Source organism: Typopeltis vanoorti, chromosome 12 (assembly GCF_054136105.1).
Source record: "Typopeltis vanoorti isolate ZY-2024b chromosome 12, IOZ_Tvanoo_1.0, whole genome shotgun sequence".
In the NCBI taxonomy this organism is placed as follows: Eukaryota; Metazoa; Arthropoda; class Arachnida; order Uropygi; family Thelyphonidae; genus Typopeltis; species Typopeltis vanoorti.
In genome coordinates this window covers 42,780,739-42,802,044 of record NC_143560.1, presented here as the reverse complement: position 1 = coordinate 42,802,044, position 21,306 = coordinate 42,780,739, and the positions used below count along the sequence as shown (strand labels likewise).

General features: G+C 36.0%; 1 protein-coding gene across 1 annotated transcript in view; it reads left to right on the top strand.

The window, feature by feature from the left end:
* LOC150100735 (transcription cofactor vestigial-like protein 4) overlaps window positions 1-21,306 on the top strand; it is a 135,088-nt gene that overhangs the window by 35,040 nt on the left and 78,742 nt on the right. The window contains exon 2 of the mRNA XM_090401509.1: window positions 3,591-3,679. Within this exon, the coding sequence (XP_090257635.1) occupies window positions 3,613-3,679 (67 nt within the window). The 5' untranslated portion in view covers window positions 3,591-3,612. The remainder of the gene's footprint in view (window positions 1-3,590; window positions 3,680-21,306) is intronic.

Here is a 21,306-nt window from a genome sequence, read left to right as displayed (position 1 = left end):
GTAACAGTTCAGTTCAGAATTCACCTAATAACTCGGAATTCGTAATGAGCACACCATAACCATAGCATCATTGTCTCTCCTCATAATAGTCTAATCTCCCTTCCAATGCCAAAAATTCCTCCCTCTTGTTCCTTATACTTCTGGCATTAGTATATAGAAACTGCAGCATCCCTTTAGTCCCCACCCACCTTTACTTCATGAATTGACTGCCATATCACATTCACTCACTTCATGGGTGCCTTTTCACAAACTCACTTGCTTACACTAATTTCTTAAGTTTTCCTGAATTTGCGCTTCAGCTTGCTCGGTGAGCAAAGCTTTCTCCAGATCCCTAACACCAAAACCATTTAAATGCAGTCCATCAGCATTGTACAAATCGTTTCTGCCAAACACAGGCTGCAGATCAACAAATCCTACATCATTCCTTCTGCACAATCTATGTATAGACTGATTGGTTACCAATGCCCTCCTCCTCAGTTCATCTCTATAATAGGGTGGTTGGAGACTTAGTCTTCACCTTCTTGCTCTTCTAACAACTTACATTCTATATTTATTTAAATTTTGTAGATCTGGATAAGGCATATGACATTTTGCCCAGGGAAAAGCTTTCATATTTAAGTTGTAAGTCTGCAGTTGAAGATGGTTTGATGTAAAATCACAAGGATGCACATTATCTTCACTCATATTCATCATCTATATGGATGGTGTTATGTAAAAAAAGGCATTAAACCTGATATTAGAATTGAAGGCATCGAACTTAGCTCTTTTGTGTTGTATAGATGATGTACTCCTGAACACATCTACTGGATGTGTTCAGAACTACATTAGTCAGTTTGTAGTGAAGATAACGAATTGAATTTGGAAATAGACAACAGAATATTCAAAGATAGTATGGTGGGGGAGTCAGTTAAATAAATTTAAATGGGGGAAAATTAGCCAAAATGGCAAACTAGCAAGATACAAAGAGTATTTTAGCCAGTTTTTTAAGTTTTGGTTCTGAGAATTGATTGGACGTACTTGATCAATGACAAGAGACCACAAATATGAGAGTTGTGAGAAAAATTAGAGTGAATAGATGGCATCAGTGGAAGAATCATTAAAAATGAAGATATTAGAAAGATACTTGACATTTGTTAGCATTCAAGATTCTGTGAGCAGAGCTCATCTAAGGTGGTATTGGCCACTAAAATAGTGGGTCAGGAAAGGTTAGCAAGACAGGTGTTTGTTTCCAAGATGAAGAGACCCAGAGGAAGAGCAAGGTCTGAGTGGATCGATTCAGTCAAAAGTGTCTTAGAAGCACAAAATGTTCAATATGACAGTATTGGAGTGCTGACAAGTAATAGACCAATTTGGCAGAAAATTATTGATATGAAATCATTATTAATATACGGGCACCTCCATGGAGTCTGAAGGCTCATAGCAGGAGACCCAATCTATCCACACAATTTATCATGTCCTCCTTGAACCCATTAATAGAAAAAAGCACAACTGACTCTGGCAACCCATTCTCATTCACCACTCTCCAAGCAAAAAATCTAGTCCTCACACCCCTACTGACCACACCTTTATTCAACTTCCAGGGATGACCTCTTGTTTTGGTCTTTCTAGCCAAATGCTGAAACATTTCCCTTGCATCTGTCCTATAAAATCCTTGAAGGAACTTAAATGTTTCTATCATGTCCCCTCTTTTTCTCCTATCAACTAACTTCTGCTATCCACACATCTTCGTCCTATCCTCATAGGTAACACAGGCCACTCACCTCTGAATCCTTTCCACTGCTTCCTCATCCCCAAGAAACCCTGGGAACCAGACATGAGCACAGTAATCCAGATGTGGGCATATCAAGGTCTTATAAAGAGGAATTACAACTTATCTCTTCTTGTTAATGCCAAATAATCTTATGTGTTACCCAGTGGCAGCCGGTGAAAATTTTAAGTGGGGGTGCTCCATATACAAAAAAAAAAAAAAAAAAAAAAAAAATTCCTAATCAGTAATGAATTTATTAATAAATAAATTTACATATTAAAAATATTTCATCCTCACCACGAACAAACACCAATAATAAAAGTTTTGTATCCATAGCAATGACAAGTGCAAACGAATATTGGCGTTAGATCAGCCTTGTATCTGTAATATAATAAATAAATAATTTGTAATTTTAACAAAATAAAATAAGATTTACAAAAAAAGTAGTTCACCGCTAACACGCGCCAATAATAAACGCTTCATATCTCACAGAAATAACGAGCGCAGGCATAAGATACACTGCCGCTTGGGCAGTGTATCTAATGACGTCACGTGTAACGACAATTGAAAAAATATTATTCTTTTCATATTTTCAACAGCGACACTCGTTATAATTCAGCCTTGTATCTATCTTATAATTGTTATTTTAATAAAATAAAATTAGATTTACAAAAAATAGTTCACCACGTACACACACCAATAATAAATGTTTCATATCTCACAGAAATAAGGCACGTAAGCATACTAAAAATACACTGCCGTGTGAGCAGTTACAGTTGGGTTGGGAATGACGTACCATGCAATGACAAGGGCAAACGAATATCGGCGTTAGATTGCAGTGCATTTGTTTCGTAATCTAAAGCATTAATCGAACAATTCCAATTATTAACTATTCAATCAATGTCAAAAAATAAGCTGTAATAACCTTTAACATGTTGTACTGCATTTATATAATGTTGTAAGCATTGTTATTATTTATAAACACAAACAAAATTTAATTTTTTCATTTTTTCCTTGGGGGTGCTGCAGTGTTGCAGTGCTTATGTACGGGCTGCCACTGGTGTTGCCTTAGCAATATGTCCTCTAAACTTCCATTGATGTAAACTTTATGTAGTGCTGTCATATAGCATGAACAGTCCTTGAGGGATAGCTATCAGGAAATTGATGATGGTTGATGATGTTTTTTCTGATTTTTGAGAAAATGAAGTAATAGTGATAATTTGATTGCCATGTCACCTATTTTTGTAATGGGTTGTATTTTAGCCCATTAATTTAAAAACAAAATACAAGTCAGCCATCTGATTGTCACACTATTATCCTCACTTCATTTTCTCAAATTATGGAAAGATCAACAGCCAACCGAATCTACATATCTTGGTAAAGTGGATTTGATTTTGTTGTTTTGAGTTGCTTTTAAACCTATAAATCTTTCTACACTTAAATGGAATTGCCGATATTCTTGCTTTATGGAAAAACATCGACCTATTTACCATAATGATGTTAGAGAAATCTTCATTTGAAGTGAGGAAGGAGTACTCTGTGCTTATAAAGGTGGGAATAGATGTCCAGAAATGTAAAGGTTAGAGTATTAAAATTTTGTGAATTAAAAAAAAAATTGCACAAAAAAAAAAAAAAAAAAAAAAAACCATCTAACCACTTTAGGATAGAATGTAATAGTCGCAGAAATATCTTAAACATAGAGCAGTGTATGTGTGCAGAGTTCTGTAGATATCTTTTGAACCTGTTACTTCATTGATCGCAGTTTATTGTTTATGTTTTAATTTATTGCCATAACTTCATAATTTTATGATTGTGCTCTCCATTTATTGCTTTATTGTTGCAGAGAAATTGTTTAGTTGTAAGTAATGGAGTCATCAGAAACTCCTTTGGATGTACTGTCTCATGCTGCAATATTAGTTGAAGGAAACTCAAGTAAGTCGGTGTTAATTCAATTACTTGTATATTAACTTTTTTAAAAAAATTTTTTTATACTAGAGTATATGATCAATTTCCATTACTGATGTTCTATCAACAATTTTCCTCCAAATTAGTACATCATTTATTAGCATACCAATTGTCAGATATTTTTTCTTTTACAACATTTCTGATTTCATCAATCAACCTGGATCTGGGTCTTCTGGCTGTCTTCCTTGCCATTTTGACATCAAACACCTGTTTTGCCAACCTTTCCTCTCCCATTCTGTTTAAGTAACCACATCACCCTAGATTAGCCCTTTTCAACTTTCTTCCAATATTAAAAATGAATCATTTTTAATGATTCTGTCATTAATGATAGCTGTTTCCTTCCATATTTTTCTTTGATCAACCATTCTATTTCTAAACCAACTCTCATATCCATAAGTTAAAATTCATAGCGAAGAATTTATGGAGACAAAAACACACGTGCTGAGGTGTTGATATTTAAGAAGTTGTAAAGCCCTTTTATGTTGCCATAACCTAAATAGGAACAATTGTCTCTCTCTCCCCCAAAATTTTCGGAGATTTTCATTTAATGTAAACATCAAAAAATTTCCCAGAAATAATACCTATCAAAAATAGTTTTAATATTATTTATTAATATTAATTTCTAGCTTGCAGCAACCGTTTTTAATTAGTAAACTGATTGTTGTATGTGCCTGGTATTCCTGTTCTTTGATTTGCTTGTTTCTGCATGCTGCTAAACTGTTATTTTCAGTTTGAAATATCTGTACTTTCATTAAAGTTTATTACTGTGGTTATCGTGTAATTTTGTTATTCTCAACTATTTAAACTTGTTAAATGAGTGCATTAAAGATATTTTTTTCTACCCTTTCTACTCATGAATATGTAACTGATAATATTTCTCACTACATTTTCCAAAATGTCTTCTTTCTGACTGCCTGCTTGGTCTCACCATTGATCCATTTTACACTTACACTCCTAACCTTGAGAATTCATTTAGACATTACTGCTGTTAATTGTTCCTTGACTAGCCCTCAAGCAGCATTGATATCCTTTCCAATTAATTCTGTTTTCTATTTTTGATACTGGCTCTCCTGAGTTTTCCATAATCAGCTGACTTATAATTGGTTTGTTTATGATTTATTGGCATAAGAACTGCAAAGGTCATATTGTGCCATTCCAAAGGTTACATCAATACACAAAGTACAACAGATAAATTAGTTAATAACATGTAATGCACAGAAAAAAACAAATTAAAAAAATAATAGTGGTGTATCTTCAAATAATAGCAGTTATGATCATGTAAAATATATAAATTTAACTTTGTAAAACTGGAAAAGCTTCATGCATTTGTCCAAGTCTGTTAAGATCTGTCTGTCTCTGCCTGAGTGTATGAGCCAGGCTAAAAAAAAAAAAAAATTCATTCCTTTCTCAAGTGAAGTGTTGACATGTCACTTGAAAAAGGAATGTTCTGGAATTTCCATTAAAGCAACAGAGCAGGTTCGTTTGCTTCAACATAAAGACTCTGAATGGGCAATGTGTGAAATACACTGGTAACTATTTGTAGATACTATAAACCAGCTTTGAACAAACAAGTATGTGAGGTGAAGTATGGAAGATCATTCTGCAACCCATTTAGTAGACGAAAGAATGCGAACTATATTCAGCCGAAAACCTGAATCCATTACTAAGAACCCATGAGGATTTAAGATTGACTGCTTGTTGAAGTTGTCTGTCAGTGATCCATTACAGTCATCAACATATAGAGAATTGCTTACTGTGGAAGTTGTTCAGTGATTGAATTGGCTTTCATAATAAAGACTGTGACACTTAAAACCCCTGGGGAACACCTTTGTGATGATATGGTTAGATATAATGTCTTCCAGCTCGAACTTGGAAGATTCAGCTAAACAAAGTTTTAAATAAAAACAAGAAGATGCCCTTCTGAGACCTAGATTATAGAGGTCTTTTAATATTCCATATCTCTAGACTGTACCCTAAGCTTTTTCCATGTCAAAGAAAGAAAAAAAACTACAACTAGATGTTAAAGTTTTAGGACTGCATCTATTACAGATTTATAGACAGACCAAATGGTCCAGTGTCGATCATTGTTTGCATCTGAATAACAGTGAATAGATGTGTATTAACAGAAGATCATTTCTTTCTAACTACGAGGGGCTGTTCGATCAAAGTCGAAGAGATGGTGCCACCAGTACGTATGCAGGTTATTTTTAGTTGCTGGCAACTGTTGGAGGATCACACACTAAGTTTCAGTCAGCTAGATCTATTACTCTGTGTTTATTGTTCATTTGAATCGATCAAGTACCGTGATTTGCGAAAAATGGATGAGAAAGAATTTCATGTAGTGATTAAACATTACTTTTTGAAAGGTAAAACTGCTCAGGAAACCAAAGCTAAACTTGATAAACATTATGGTGAGTCTGCACCTTCGATTTGAACGATTTATAAGTGGTTTAGTAACTTTTGAAGTCGCCATATGAGCACAAGTGATGCTGAACGTTCTGGACACCCTGTTGAGGTCACTACTCCAGAAATTATTGAAAAAATTCATGATGTGGTAATGGATGATAGAAGAGTGAAGGTGCGTGAAATTGCTAAGGCTGTGGGCATCTCAAATGAACCGCATACATAATATTTTACATGAACATTTACATGTGAGAAAACTATCCGCAAGATGGTTGCCATATTTTCTCACACTAGATCAAAAGCATCAACGTGTGAACTGTTGCAAGAACAGCTTGAAGCTGTTTCATCGGAATCCAGAAGAATTTTTGCGTTGTTTCGTAACAGTGGACAAAACATGAATTCATCACTACCAACCTGAGACCAAGGAACAGTCGAAACAGTAGGTTGCAAGCAGGGAATCTACACTAAAGAAAGCGAAAACTGTTCTTTCAGCAGGAAAGGTTATGGCCACTGTCTCCTGGGATGCTCTTGGAAAAGGGCAAAACAATTACCAGAGTGTATTATGCTTCTTTGCTGGATCATTTAAATAATGAAATAAAGGAAAAATGACCACACTAAGCCCTTTCGCACCCCCCCCCCCATTCTCCAGATTTGGCTCCCTCGTACTACTATCTGTTTCCAAACATGAAAAAATGGCTGGTAGGAAAGAGATTTTCATTGAACGATGAGATGATGGCGAAACAACTGCCTATTTTGAAGAGTTTGGATTAAGCGTATAGACCTCAAAGGAAATTATGTTGAAAAATAAATGTTTGTCCCCAAAAAATTGTTTTTTTCATTTTTGCACGGACCTATTGAACAACCCTCGTACCATAGAAGGTGGGCATTTGCCATTTTCTCCATCTTAGAGACAGCTGGTCAGAACAATAAGTTGATAATTGTTTGCTTGTGTTGGATCCATTTCTGTTTGAGGATAATGCCAACTGACTTTTGCCAAGAAACTCTTCCTCTGTAAATATATTCTTGTAAGAGAAGGAGATCATTGAAGACTATGTTTTTATCATCTCATAATGGATGTCAGGTCCTACTGCACTGGTATGAGAGAGTGAAATTACCTTGTTTGTTGTTCCTTCTTAATGAATGGCTGATTGTACGTACAAGCTGTAGTCCATTTGTAGAAAACTTTAGCCACTGTCTCTTTTCTGGTTCTTTCAATTTTAGGATATGAAACTGTTGATGAGATTCCAGCAAAATATTCTCCTAATGTGTGTCTGCGAAGGCTTTCGATTCAATAATGACATATCCATTATGCTCCAAGGTTAGGGTTGCCAGAATTTTGAAAACCAAATCTGGGACATGGTCACCCATGTCTTGTTTTTCCTAATATGGGACAATTTTGGTGAGTTTGTTTTGGAAGGCTTTGGATTCAATAATGACATATCCATTATGCTCCAAGGTTAGGGTTGCCAGATTTTGGAATACCAAATACGGGACATGGGTCACCCATGTCTTGTTTTTCCTAATACGGGACAATTTTGGTGAGTTTGTTTTACAAAATAAAAAAATAAATCTTGTACTTGGTTTTACAAAATAAGTATCAATACTTTTGGAACTGGAACTCAAAATGCTCAATTTGTTTCTAAGTGTTAATGTGTTGTGTAATATCCGATCGTCCCCCATGTGAAATGCAAGATTTTGCATTCAACTTCGTCGTTATTTTTTTCCTTTTACAATAAAATTCCATCTCATCTCATTTTCCTTTTTACCCTCTTTTACCTTGCAGTGTTGAGGATCTCAAACCGTTCGGAGGATAAGGTGGTCAGCCCTACACCCAAGTGTATCCTTTGTCTGTAGTGTTGAGTTCTCAAGGCCAGTTTGCCTGCTTTGCAGGATGAAAAACCACAGGATAAACTGGGGAAAAAACCCCACTGTCCATGCCCAAGACCAGCTAACTTGGCTATGGCTGAGGAAGATCCTTAAGCTCCGTACGTCTCCGACGGGAATTGAACCTAGTACACTCCTTCCCCAGGCATAAGTTTGCGAAGTACACAGCCACTAGGCTAACCGTGCAGATTATAAAATTCCATTCTTTTGAATAATCATCGTTAAAAACACTTTCGTTTTGGCATTGTTAAGGGCTTAAGGAAAGAAACAAAATTTAATTTACTTTTGTATAATTAATAAAGAAAATTAATTTACCTTTAATTATATATTTTATGTATTAACCAAATATCGCACATTCGAAAAGGAGATATTATTTTTTAATAATTATTAAAATAACATCCACGTACTGTACTGATACCGCACCGCACAATGTCTAAATAAGAACTGTTTGAAAATAAGCAAATGCAATATGTCTGTAAAGAATTGCAAATAAAAACACAACTATTGAAAGCAACCGTTGCTGCCATGCCGCTGCCATAAACTGTAAACACAACTAATTTCCTAGAATTTTTAGTTTTTATGGCTTACAATTTAAGTTGGATTATTCAAAAAGAATATCGAAAATTATAATTGCTTAACATAATATTTATAATTTTACCTTTTCATTCAAATATGGGACAGCAAAATTCAACGAAAAATACGGGACAGTCCCGTATATACTGGACGTCAGTCCAAGGTAGACAACTAGTGTGTTCTATATCAACCCTTCATTTTCCATGTGTAGCTCAGTGGATGTGGCGTTTGCACACCACCCCGCTAGGCCGCACGAAGGAAGTCTTGGTTTCGAGTCTAGTCGGCGACTAGAGGAAATTTTTCTAAGCCTTTTTTCGACCGGTTCCCGAGTTAGTCGATCTCTGGCACGGGCAAGCAGGTTTTTCCTCCCGGAAACTCGGGTTTTTTGTCCTGTAAACTCAAGAAAATCGACCGTAGAACCCACATTATTTCAGACATTAAATATATTGTGTTAGGGTTAGAGACCACGAGATGGCGGCACATTTGAGCCGTCTCTCTTCACTGCGTACCGCTTAATTAGTGATAGCCTTGGGCCATCTGTCTCTGATTGGGTACCAGTGGAGATTGAACTGTCCACTCAGTCTCCAAAAGTTAGATAGGGCTAAATGGCCTCGCCTACTCCCGTATATACGGGAATAAAAAGGCGTTAGCTGATTTTTTTTTTTTTTTTTTTAATCCCTTTCTATTTTTCCAGTGGTTGTTTGATTAATAGATGACATAAATTGGATCGAAGATTGTTTTTGTGTCTACTGTAAGGTGCTTTAGCCCAAGCATGTTTAAAAGATGAGATTTGATGCAGTAGGGTATCTATGAAATATATCTTATCTGCTTTATTTATTTTTCTGCTTTGCCACTCCTGGTTTTCCATCAAGGCTTTGGATAAAGTTAAAACTATCAAGATTGATTTTGCAGTTGCAGTTGTTGCCTGGACAATATAGTCTGTTATATTCATTGATAGGTATTTGACTGCCTTCTTCAGCATGGTTAATTTTCCACATGGGCATCAGTTTGGGAGAACATAGGGCAGATCACTGGAAAATAATGGCTTTTGTATAAGTTCTCTTTGATATACAACGTGAGAATTAGAAAATGGCAGGGAATAGATTATAAGATCTGTTGCCGGATACAAGCAGGTAGATCTATGGAAGACAGTATCAAATCCATAATTAAGAAGCAGAGATCATTATTGGCAAGCATATGCTTAACGATATGACCCTGTCCATTTGTGTTGGTACTATCCCACAGTGTTGTCACCCATAAGAAGTATGGTTTAAGATAGTTGCATTATAATGTTATCAAAGTCACTTGTTTAACTCAATAATAAGAAATCCCAAGGACAGGCAGATGACTGCTGCTCTCAGATCAGTATTAAGCCAAACATGCTGCAAAGAAGTATGGTTGTTAGGATAGATTCCACCATGAGCAGGACCATTTCTAGTTCTGTTCTTATTAATAACAATGAAATGCTTTGGTTCTTGCTTAGTTTTAAATGTTTTTAGCAGACAGAAACATATTAGTTTGTTTCTGCAGCAGAATGTTGATATCGTCAATATATTGACAGTCTACAACAAATCCACTGTAAGAATTTGCCTATTCTTTGTAGATTTGTCTGATTTCAGGTAGAAGGTTTATCCTTGTCATACTTATATTCTTCACTTTATTTTGAGAAGTACAGACAGCTTATGTCCATCTCTTAACCTGGAAAAATGTTTAATACATCATCTGATTTGTCAGGATCCAGTTGTTGAGTTTAGTTTACTTTCAGTGGATATAGAAGTAGTATCCATTTTTTCTGTTGAGATAGGTGGCTAGTGATTTATCTTTCAGCAATGCGCTCATCATAATTTTCTTGGTGAGTGAGTTCTTGTTGAACAGGATCACTGAGTTGTTTCAGGATTGAGCCCATAATAAGTTGGGTGACTAATACACTCCATAGAGAAGTACCCCTGATCATGAAGTTCTGATCAGAGGTACTTCTCTATGGAGTATTTTTTAAATACTGCATTCCCAGATTAAGAGGATTTCAGGACAGGTGTCCTGATGGCCAACTTCCTTTTTGCATGCACATATTGATATATTTTGCTTGTTTTTATCTTTTGTATTTCTTTTCTTTCCACCTCTGTGATGCACAGAAGTAGTCTAAATGTTCCCCCTAACAGTTAACAAATTTAGGTTTCTTTGCAGAGCAAGATTTATTATCATTGTTCCAGCAATATGTGGACAGTAATGTTTCACAAATTAACATGATAACATGAGGAAAAAGAGTGAAAGTGTATTTATTTAATGGCAGTATATTTCAACCTGAAAATTACAGGTCATCATCAGTGACATTAAGCAGTTTGAATACAAAGTAAAACATGAAGATTATTTGAAGTAGTAAGAACCAAGTGATGTTATACATAGAACAATGCAAATAGGTAAAAGAGGAAACATAGTATTATTTTAAAAACAAAACTGTTAATGTGTGATGATTAGAATGAGATTTCATCTTCAACAGACAGTCATTCTGATTATTCAGATTGTGGAGTAAGACTTCAGTGCTTTCTTTAAATGATGGAGTAGGTATGTTGCTTCAGACCTTAGGATATTGTGGTCAGTATCAATTCCATGTTGTGCAAGGTTAGATTTCTTATTAATGATGTAAGATTGGTGTTCTTGCATACTTTTCTCCACTGAATGTATGAAGTTTTTCTTACTTTGTCTGAAGTAAGAAAAAGTGACAATCATATGGAACTTGGTAGATGCTAGGAAGAGCCAGAGAGGATTGTTTATCTTTAGATTATTATTATGATGACACCTTCAAGCAGTCCAAGGAATCATTGTGGTAGGGCATTCTACTCCACTATATACAACACACCATCTCCTCTACTTAATTCTTCATCTATTACTACTACCATCAACATACAATGCCATCTACTACCTACTTCCATCACCCTAAGTATATTTTGTCTGTAAATTGCATATGTTCTCATGGCCAATTTGCCTGTATATATGAGATGGAAAGCTTGAGTTTTTGAGAGAAAAAAACTGCTACCTCCGTATGAGATTGGCTAATTTACCTTCAGTTGAAAAAGTACATATAAAGATTCCGCTCATCACAACGAGAAATGAACTCAGGAATCTTCAAGAAATCAGAACAACAATTTTCCTTGTTCTTCTGAAGGCATTCAACACCAGTCTGCTCACCGTCATTCTCAGAAGATTAAAAAAAGCAATTAAAAAATTATTATATTGTGCTCATATTATATGATCTAAACCTTAGCAGTAAAAGCAAGAACTTCTGTACAACAAATTTTTGATTCCCATAAACTGGGATTAAACAACAATGAAACAGTACAAAGAATTCCTATTCTATACATTTCTGGTACCTCAAAACTAATCTCTAGAATAGAAGGATTAGTATAAAAGTATAATCTAGTGGCTAAATTTATTCTTTTTAAGAAACGATCACCATAGTCCTCATTTTATAAGGATAAATGATCCTCTCTGGATCTTCCTTGCATCTCCAAGTTCTGTGTGACTGCCGCCTTTATTACTTCAGACAAACTGGAATTTCAGTGAAAAAAGAATGCAGGAACACTAATCTTGCATCATTAATAAGAAATCTGGCCTTACACAACATGGAATTGATACTGACCACAACATCTTATGGTCTGAAACACGCTTACTCCATTGTTGCTACCATAATTTTGCATGTTTGTTTAAAAAAGCATTGAAACATTGCTCCACCATCCAAACATGAATCAGAATGACTGTCTTTCACTGTCAAAGATATGGATGAGTCTTATTCTAATCACACATGAATAACCTTTTTAAAAAACAATAATACTGTTTCCTCTGTTATCCATTTGCATTGTTCTGTGTATAATATTACATTGCTCTTAATATTTTGAATAATCCATTGGTTAAGTTTCACTTTGTATTCAAATTTCTTGATGCCACTTATAATGACCTATAATTATCAGGTTGAAATATATGGCTATTAAATAAATATTATTCACTCTTTTCCTTGCATTATTGTGTTAATTTGTGAAAGATTTCTATGTTTCTAATGCTTAATTAAAGCATTCTAGTGGTAAGACTTATACGTTGGTTAGACATAACTGGTAATTAATTTACGGAATTAACAACGCATATAAAGTAAATTAATTAAAGATAACTTTAATGATCACTTCTATATTTCGACAATGTCACATTGTCATCTTCAGGAACATAAAGATATGGTATGTGCACTACAGGAACTAACAAAGCAAATGAGGCAGAAATTAAGACACTAATTTTGTTCCTAAAGTCCTAATGGTGCCCTCTTGCGGGCTAATTTGGTAGTCTTGGCCGTTGGGCTGAAGTTCTCATAATGAAAGTCTCCCAAATTTGGGGCAGTTTCATGCACCCAAATTTGTTGAGGTTAGGAACGTTTTTTAGAGCTGCTGAAGATTCTTTGAATAATCTTTCGTATTTAAACTTGCTGCGATGGATTATTTTTGTCTTCTTCCAACGAATTTTATGGTGGGTATCTAAGGCATGGTCTGCCAGCCCAGAGCGGCTGTACTGGTGAAACCGGATGTAGTCTTGGTGTTCTGAAATCCTGATATTTGTTGTTCTGCCTGTTTGGCCAAAGTAGGACAATTTGCAGCTGCAAGGGACCTGGTATACACCAGGTAGGTCTAGGGGAAGTGGTTGGTCTTTGGTAGAGCGGATAAGGGATGCCAACTTTTTATATGGTCTGTAACAGGAAGTAAGGTCATATTTCTTGAGGATATTAGTTATTTTTTCAGAGGTGCCCTGGATGTAGGGGATAGTGATAGACTTGGTGTAGTCTTTATTGTTGAGGGGGGGGGGAGGGGGTTGTGGTTTTCAGGTTTTAGTATTTTTTGGATTTTTTTGGGGTTATAGCCATTGGCTAAGAAAGTGTTGAGGATGTGGTTTAGTTCTATAGTCAGGGCCTTGTCATCTGAGCAGATTAATTTTGCCCTGTTATATAGTGTTTTTATCATCCCATATTGTTGTGAGGGGGGGGGGATTGCTGGTGAATGTATCTGCCAGTGTGGGTGGGTTTTCTGTAAACAGAGAAAACCAAAGAAAACCAAAGTTCTACAAACAGATAGAGGGGACAGCCATGGGTTCACCACTTTCCCCACCCTTGGCCAATTTCTTTATGGAGACATTTGAAGAAAAAGCCTTAAACTCCGCCCCACAAAAACCCACTATTTGGCTTCGTTATGTGGATGATGTGTTTGCTATTTGGCCACATGGCTCAGACTCACTCCACTCCTTCCTAACACACTTAAACAACCAACATCCCAGAGTCCAGTTCACCTTAGAAAAAGAGGAAAACAACACCCTACCCTTCCTAGACACTTTAATCACCCGCCAGCTTGATGGATCTTTGGTTTTCTCTGTTTACAGAAAACCCACCCACACTGGCAGATACATTCACCAGCAATCCCCCCCCCCCCTCACAACAATATGGGGTGATAAAAACACTATATAACAGGGCAAAATTAATCTGCTCAGATGACAAGGCCCTGACTATAGAACTAAACCACATCCTCAACACTTTCTTAGCCAATGGCTATAACCCCAAAAAAATCCAAAAAATACTAAAACCTGAAAACCACAACCCCCCTCCCCCCCCCTCAACAATAAAGACTACACCAAGTCTATCACTATCCCCTACATCCAGGGCACCTCTGAAAAAATAACTAATATCCTCAAGAAATATGACCTTACTTCCTGTTACAGACCATATAAAAAGTTGGCATCCCTTATCCGCTCTACCAAAGACCAACCACTTCCCCTAGACCTACCTGGTGTATACCAGGTCCCTTGCAGCTGCAAATTGTCCTACTTTGGCCAAACAGGCAGAACAACAAATATCAGGATTTCAGAACACCAAGACTACATCCGGTTTCACCAGTACAGCCGCTCTGGGCTGGCAGACCATGCCTTAGATACCCACCATAAAATTCGTTGGAAGAAGACAAAAATAATCCATCGCAGCAAGTTTAAATACGAAAGATTATTCAAAGAATCTTCAGCAGCTCTAAAAAACGTTCCTAACCTCAACAAATTTGGGTGCATGAAACTGCCCCAAATTTGGGAGACTTTCATTATGAGAACTTCAGCCCAACGGCCAAGACTACCAAATTAGCCCGCAAGAGGGCACCATTAGGACTTTAGGAACAAAATTAGTGTCTTAATTTCTGCCTCATTTGCTTTGTTAGTTCCTGTAGTGCACATACCATATCTTTATGTTCCTGAAGATGACAATGTGACATTGTCGAAATATAGAAGTGATTCATTAAAGTTATCTTTAATTAATTTACTTTATATGCGTTGTTAATTCCGTAAATTAATTACCAGTTATAATTAAAGCATCTTAGTGGATTAGGGATGTATATCCTAACAGGCCAACCCAAATGTTCTCCTTTTACCAGTGTTGAAGGTTTGGGTATATCAAAAGTAAGGATGATCTTTCTGGTCATAATCAAGTGACTATCCCTATCTATAAACATATCTCCTCATCTGGAATATTAAGGAGATCCCATGCTTGTATCACACTTCTAGCGTAGTTCAGTGTTTTATGAGGTGTTACTGTTATTGGTATTTATCCCCCCCCCCCAACTAAAGTTGTTCCAAGTGTTCCTGACATGGTGTTTTGACAAGAATATCATTGGAATGTAGTTTTTTTTAATTGTTTTTGGAGATCCTGCAAGTCCTTTAAAACACTTGAATAAAGAAGTGTGACATTGGCTTTTTTTTGGGGGGGGTGCTTAAGGGTCAAAGCTCTAACTGAGAGGAGACCTCCACATAGCCTTTAAAGGAATGCAGAGAACCGACCAGGGCTTCTGACCTAATGTCCAATCCTCACCTTCTCGTGGTGCACCCTGTTGGGTATCTACCTGGATACTGAACGAACGAGGATGGGCTGCAAATTTGGGATTTAGCCGACCAAATTGTATTCTTAGTGGCTTAAACCAAAATACAAAACGATGGCACAACATGACAAAATTTCATGCCAGCTGGGGCGTCGCCCGGTTAAACAAGGCCCCCGTTGTTTTCACCAGGGAACCAGGGTGAACAGCAAAAAGTCAGCTAATGGAACAAATCTGAAAACACACCCCAACTCAATATCACCAGAGTTGAAGATCGGTATACTATCAACATAAGAAGCCTGAATGGCAAAGAAATGGAGCTAGCTGAGGAATTAGATAAGTACCAGATCGATATAATAGGGGTAACTTAAACAAAAAAGACAAAAACTGGTGAGACCTTTCTGAGCAATAAATACAAAATGTTATATTCAGGCAATGACAATCAAGGAAAAGGAGTAGCCATAGTATTCAACACTAAATACGAGGCTAATCTTCTTGAATGGCAGTCAGTCTCAAGTAGAGTGATATGGGCAAATATCAGAATGGGGAACTGGACAATAAGACTTATTTGTGCCTATGGTCCCACAGAAGGCTCTGCTAAGGTAGAAATGGAAGAATTTTTTGAGGCTCTAGAGAAAGCTACTGACACAATGAAAAAGGAAAAGTTGGTCCTTGTTGGGGATCTAAATAGCATAGTAGGAAGTGATTGTGAGACATACAAAAATATTTTGGGAAAATTTGGAGAAAAGAGCAAAGCTAATAATAATGGCAAATACCTATTGGATTTCTTCTCAGGACATGACATGGTTATTACTAACACCATGTTCCAACATAAAAATGTGCACAAATTCAGATGGAGAGAAGAGGCAAGGAAAAAGAAAAGTCTCATTCACTATGTTATTGTTGATAGTGATGTTTTCTCCCTGGTGCAGGACCAGAGTGTTCAGAGGATTTGAAATTGGAAGCAATCACTATTTAGTCTTGAGCAGGATAAAATTGAATTTCATATTGAAAAGAATAACATATAAGAAAGTTTTAAAGCGAATAAAAGTTGAGCAGCTATCAAATGCGAACTGTAGACTAAAACACACAAAGATTATTGAAGAAAAAATGAAAGAGTTTGAGAACAGGAACCAAACCTTAGAGATTCAGTGGCACACCTTGAAGAAAACCCTGATTGATTCAGCTAGAGAGGCATGTGGTGAGGTTGTCTGCAAGGATAGAAAAATTAGAACTCCATGGTGGACACGGGAAGTTAAAGAGGTAGTGAAGGAAAAGAAGAAAGCATATCAAAAGTTCCTGGCAAATAAGTCAGCTTGTGCTCTTAGAGAATACAGAGACAAATGTAAGAAAGCTAAACACTGTGTGAAACTAGCTAAACAAAAGTCATGGGAGGACTTTGGCAAGAACATAGAAAATAAATATCAAGAAGGTGGCAAAATATTCTGGATGTTGTTGAAGAAGCTCAGAAATGGAGGAAAGAGTGCTGTAAAAGGAATTAGAAATGATAAAGGTGACATGAAAACAGGAGAAAAAGATATCCTTGAAGTATGGAGTAATTACTTCAAAAAATTGCTAAATGAAACAAGCAGTGATAGCACAGTGGTATAAAACACTCAACAGGCATACAGTCAGGAATACATATCCATACTTGAAGTAGAAAAAGGCTTGAAATGTGGAAAGGCAGCAGGAGTAGATGATATTCGAGCAGAAATGCTTAAGTATGGTGGTATAAAGGTCTTACAGTGGCTGCACTGCATAGTTCAGAAGGTGTGGATAGAGGGACGAATTGCTGATGATTGGAGTAGAGCTCTCATAGTACCCATATATAAAAAGGGAAATAAAATTGAATCTGAGAATTACAGAGGTATTTCCCTACTGAGTGTTCCTGGCAAGATCTATGCAAGTATACTTGAGAAACGGTTGAGAAGAATTGTGGAAGAAAAGCTTGGTGAAGAACAAGCTGGATTCAGGCCAAATAGAGGCTGTCAGGATCAGATCTTCACTTTACGACAAATAGTCAAGAAATCATGGGAATATAACAAAGATCTGTATTTAAGTTTCGTCGATCTGGAAAACGCATATGGCAAGGTGCCAAGAGAGAAGCTATTCAATATGCTACAGTTATATGGTGTCAATGGGGCATTATATCAAGCAATACTTGGTCTGTATTTGAGTTGTAAATCAGCAGTTAGGATTGAAGGAAGTACAGGAAAATGGTTTAATGTTAAATCTGGTGTGAGATAAGGATGTACATTATCTATATGGATCATATTATGAATAAAAGTGGTATTATATCTGATATCAAAATTGGAGATGTTAATGTCAGCTCTTTGCTTTATGCAGATGATGTTATACTTCTAAATAAATCTGCTATAAGTCTGCAAGATTCCCTGACTAAATTGAATAACTCTTGTAATAGATATGGTATTAAGGTCAACAATAAAAAGACAAAGACAATGTAAATAGGTAGAATTGTTGAAAATGTCAACTGTGTTTTGAACGGGAAATCTGTGGAACAAGTAAAACATTTCAGATACTTAGGCACAACTTTTAGTGAAGATGGTAAATTAAATATGGAAATAGACAACAGAATCAACAAAGCTGGTATGGTAGGAAGTCAGTTGAATAAATTGACTTCCTACGTGATATGGAATAAAAGAGAAATTAATTGTAACATTAAATTAGCTGTATACAAGACAGTGTTCAAACCAGTTTTAACTTGTGGATCTGAGAGCTGGGTCAGAAGTAAAACACTTGACCAAAGACTAGAGACCACAGATATGAGAGTCTTGAGAAAGATTAGAGGCATGAACAGATGGCATCATCATATTAAAAACGAGGATATTAGGAAAGAACTTGACATTGTCAGCATCCAGGAATGCGTTAGCAGAGCTAATCTCAGGTGGTATGGTCACTTAAATAGAATGGGCGATGAAAGATTAGCAAAACGTTCTCCACCAGGTTGGCAGGAAAACGACCCAGAGTAAGACCAAGATATAGATGGATTGATATGGTACAAAGTACCTTAGATGATAGAAATATAAGATCTGATAATGTTGGAGTCTTGACAAGTAACAGACTGATTTGGAGGAAAATTGTAGATAGGGAGTTAGTAATGATGTAAATTTTTCGTGTAGTACTATCATATCCTGTAAACCCCTTGAGGGTACATGGCAGGAATTGGATGATGACATTTGGCTTTTCACCTGTTACATGGATAATGTGAGAAACAGTATCAGATGTCTTTTGTTAATTATTTCTGTTGTGGCTGTATGTGGATTAGACTTTGTGAGGGCCCCTGAAAAATTTGAGGATGAAGGATTCATGCCTGAGGGATTTTTTGTTGTTGTTGTTCACTGCCAGAGATACCATTGGCCATCTAGGAAGCAATAAATACACTCAGAAGTGGAGATTTACTGCAACCCCATTGACCCTTGCATGCAAGCCCACTAGCCAACTGATTCTAGTTGGGCCATCCAGGACCTCTTTCTGAATATTCACAGGTCGCATTGCATGATAAGCACAGCCTCAGGATGTTGGATTCTAGTGATGGTTGTCTAGAACAGTGTTTCCGAAACTTATGGATGCCAAGGCCCTCTTTGGAAAAATTAAAAGATTTCACGGTCCCCTATCGGAAAAAAAATCGTTATATTATTATAATATTTATTGTATTTATATTCAAGATTTTGCGTTTGTAATCTTTTTTGTGTTTCTTATCAATACCTTTGAAATGCAACTTATATGAATAAGCAATATTTACTAAAATTCATTAATCGCCGAAATACGCAAGAAGTAAAATTTGTGAACCAGCATTAATGTGTGATTTTTTTCCATTAAAAAATAACAAAAAAGAAATAATGAATAATAAAAATTAAATACGTTTCTTTTAAGATTAAAAAAATCTGCTTAGTCTTAAAACATTTAAATTTGTTTTCATTTCAAGGGGCTGCGGCCCACAGTTTGGGAAGCACTGGTCTAGAAGATAGGCCAGTAAAAAAGATGCAGAAGTAGAGTGAAGAATATGGGAAGACAAGCAAAGAATATTGAATGAAAAGGGCTAGTATCATCACTGGGAGGGGCCCCCTTTCAAATAACAGGTCCCTCCACATTGCTACTCAGTTTAATACCTCACGGTCCCTTTCATTAACAATAACAACCTCTAATTCAGTGATCATATTTGTTATATACTGTCTAACTTTGTTGTCCCTCAAACTCGTATCTTTTTTTTTTTGTTTCTAGATTGCTGTCATACTCTTAGAGAGTAATCCCCGGAGGGTTGTCTATAGCAGCATTCCACTAAATATCTCATCTTGTCTACTTCCTCCTCGCTGATGTTATTCTCTTGCATCTTCCTTCACCTCCTTACAGATCTCTTTTATCAGTGCTCCCTTTCCATTCCTCTTGGAAAACACCACACTGCTTGATCTTTATGCCCATTGTTTGGTCATGTTTAATTTACATGAATGATTTTCCAGATCCTTGCATTCATAACATGTATATTAATTTGGGGATGTATAACAGGCTTTGAGTGGATTCCAATCTGGATATTTATGAAAGTAATTCTTGTAGATAAACTTATGTGTTGGTTATACATGACTTTAAATTTTTCAGGAAAATGACAACATATACTAAAATATTAATTAAAAAACTTTAATCAGTGCCTTCCAATATTTCGGCAGTGTTGCATTGCCATCTTCTGGGAACATAAAACTATGATATGTGCACACAAGCACATATCATAGTTTTAGACTGCAACTTATTATAGACTGTCCCAAATTTGGGAAGCTTGCATCCTAATAACATCAGCCCAACAGCCAAGACTACCCAATTTAGCCTGCTAGGAGGCGACTCTAGAACCAACAGCAGTTGCCTTCTTCAGCCTCATTTGCTTGTTGCTAGTGTCTGTGTGCACATGATCATAGTTTTATGTTCCTAGAAGATGTCAATGTAACATTGCCAAAATATTGGAAGGTATTCATTAAAGTTTTTTGGAGATTTGCAAAAATTTAAAAAACTCGCAGACGTAGCCTAGCCTAGAAATATTGAAAAAAATTAAGAAAAAGTTAGGTCTATCATGAATGCATAAAATATGTAGATACTATACTAGTCTACTTTATCATTTACTACCATAAAATATGCACAAAGCTATTGTAAAAAAAGTTGAACTTTATCAAAACTTACTCACACAACCACTTACAGATGGCACCACAAATGGCATTTATGGTGCCATTTGCAGTCGAGAAACCTAAAGAAATATAAAGATGCAGTATTAAATCAAATTGCATAAAATTAACCTATTAATTAGTTAAATTAATTAGCATAAATTAAAAATGTATAACGATTCATTAGTGTATAGACTAGGCCAAGGTTTCCCAAAGTGGGCTCTGCGAATCTTGTTTATAAACATTCACTTTTTTTAAAATCAATGAATCAATGATATGATGCTACAAGTTACGTCCATCATACCAGACTTTGAAAAACTTTGCAGTTCAAAACAACTGCACTGTAGTCATTAAAATGAACTTAAATTTTTTAAATTTACCAGAGCACTGAATTGCAAAATGGTGAGTGTTTATTGATTTCTTCCTTTTTTTTATATTTATTTTAAAGATTGAATTGTGAAGGCTCTGCAAAAAAAAAAAAAAAAAAAAATTGCTTGCTTTAGGGTTACACTTTAGCAAGAATTTTGGGAAACCCTATGCAGCAATTGTATCAAATCCACTAGGCTGTCATAAAGCAATCATATTACTGCTGCTTCATTATGGTGCCATTTGCATGAATTGTTATACCTGTAAATAAATGATTTGTTTTCACGTTATATTTTCATTTTTGATGTCTAGTATTAGTAATATATAT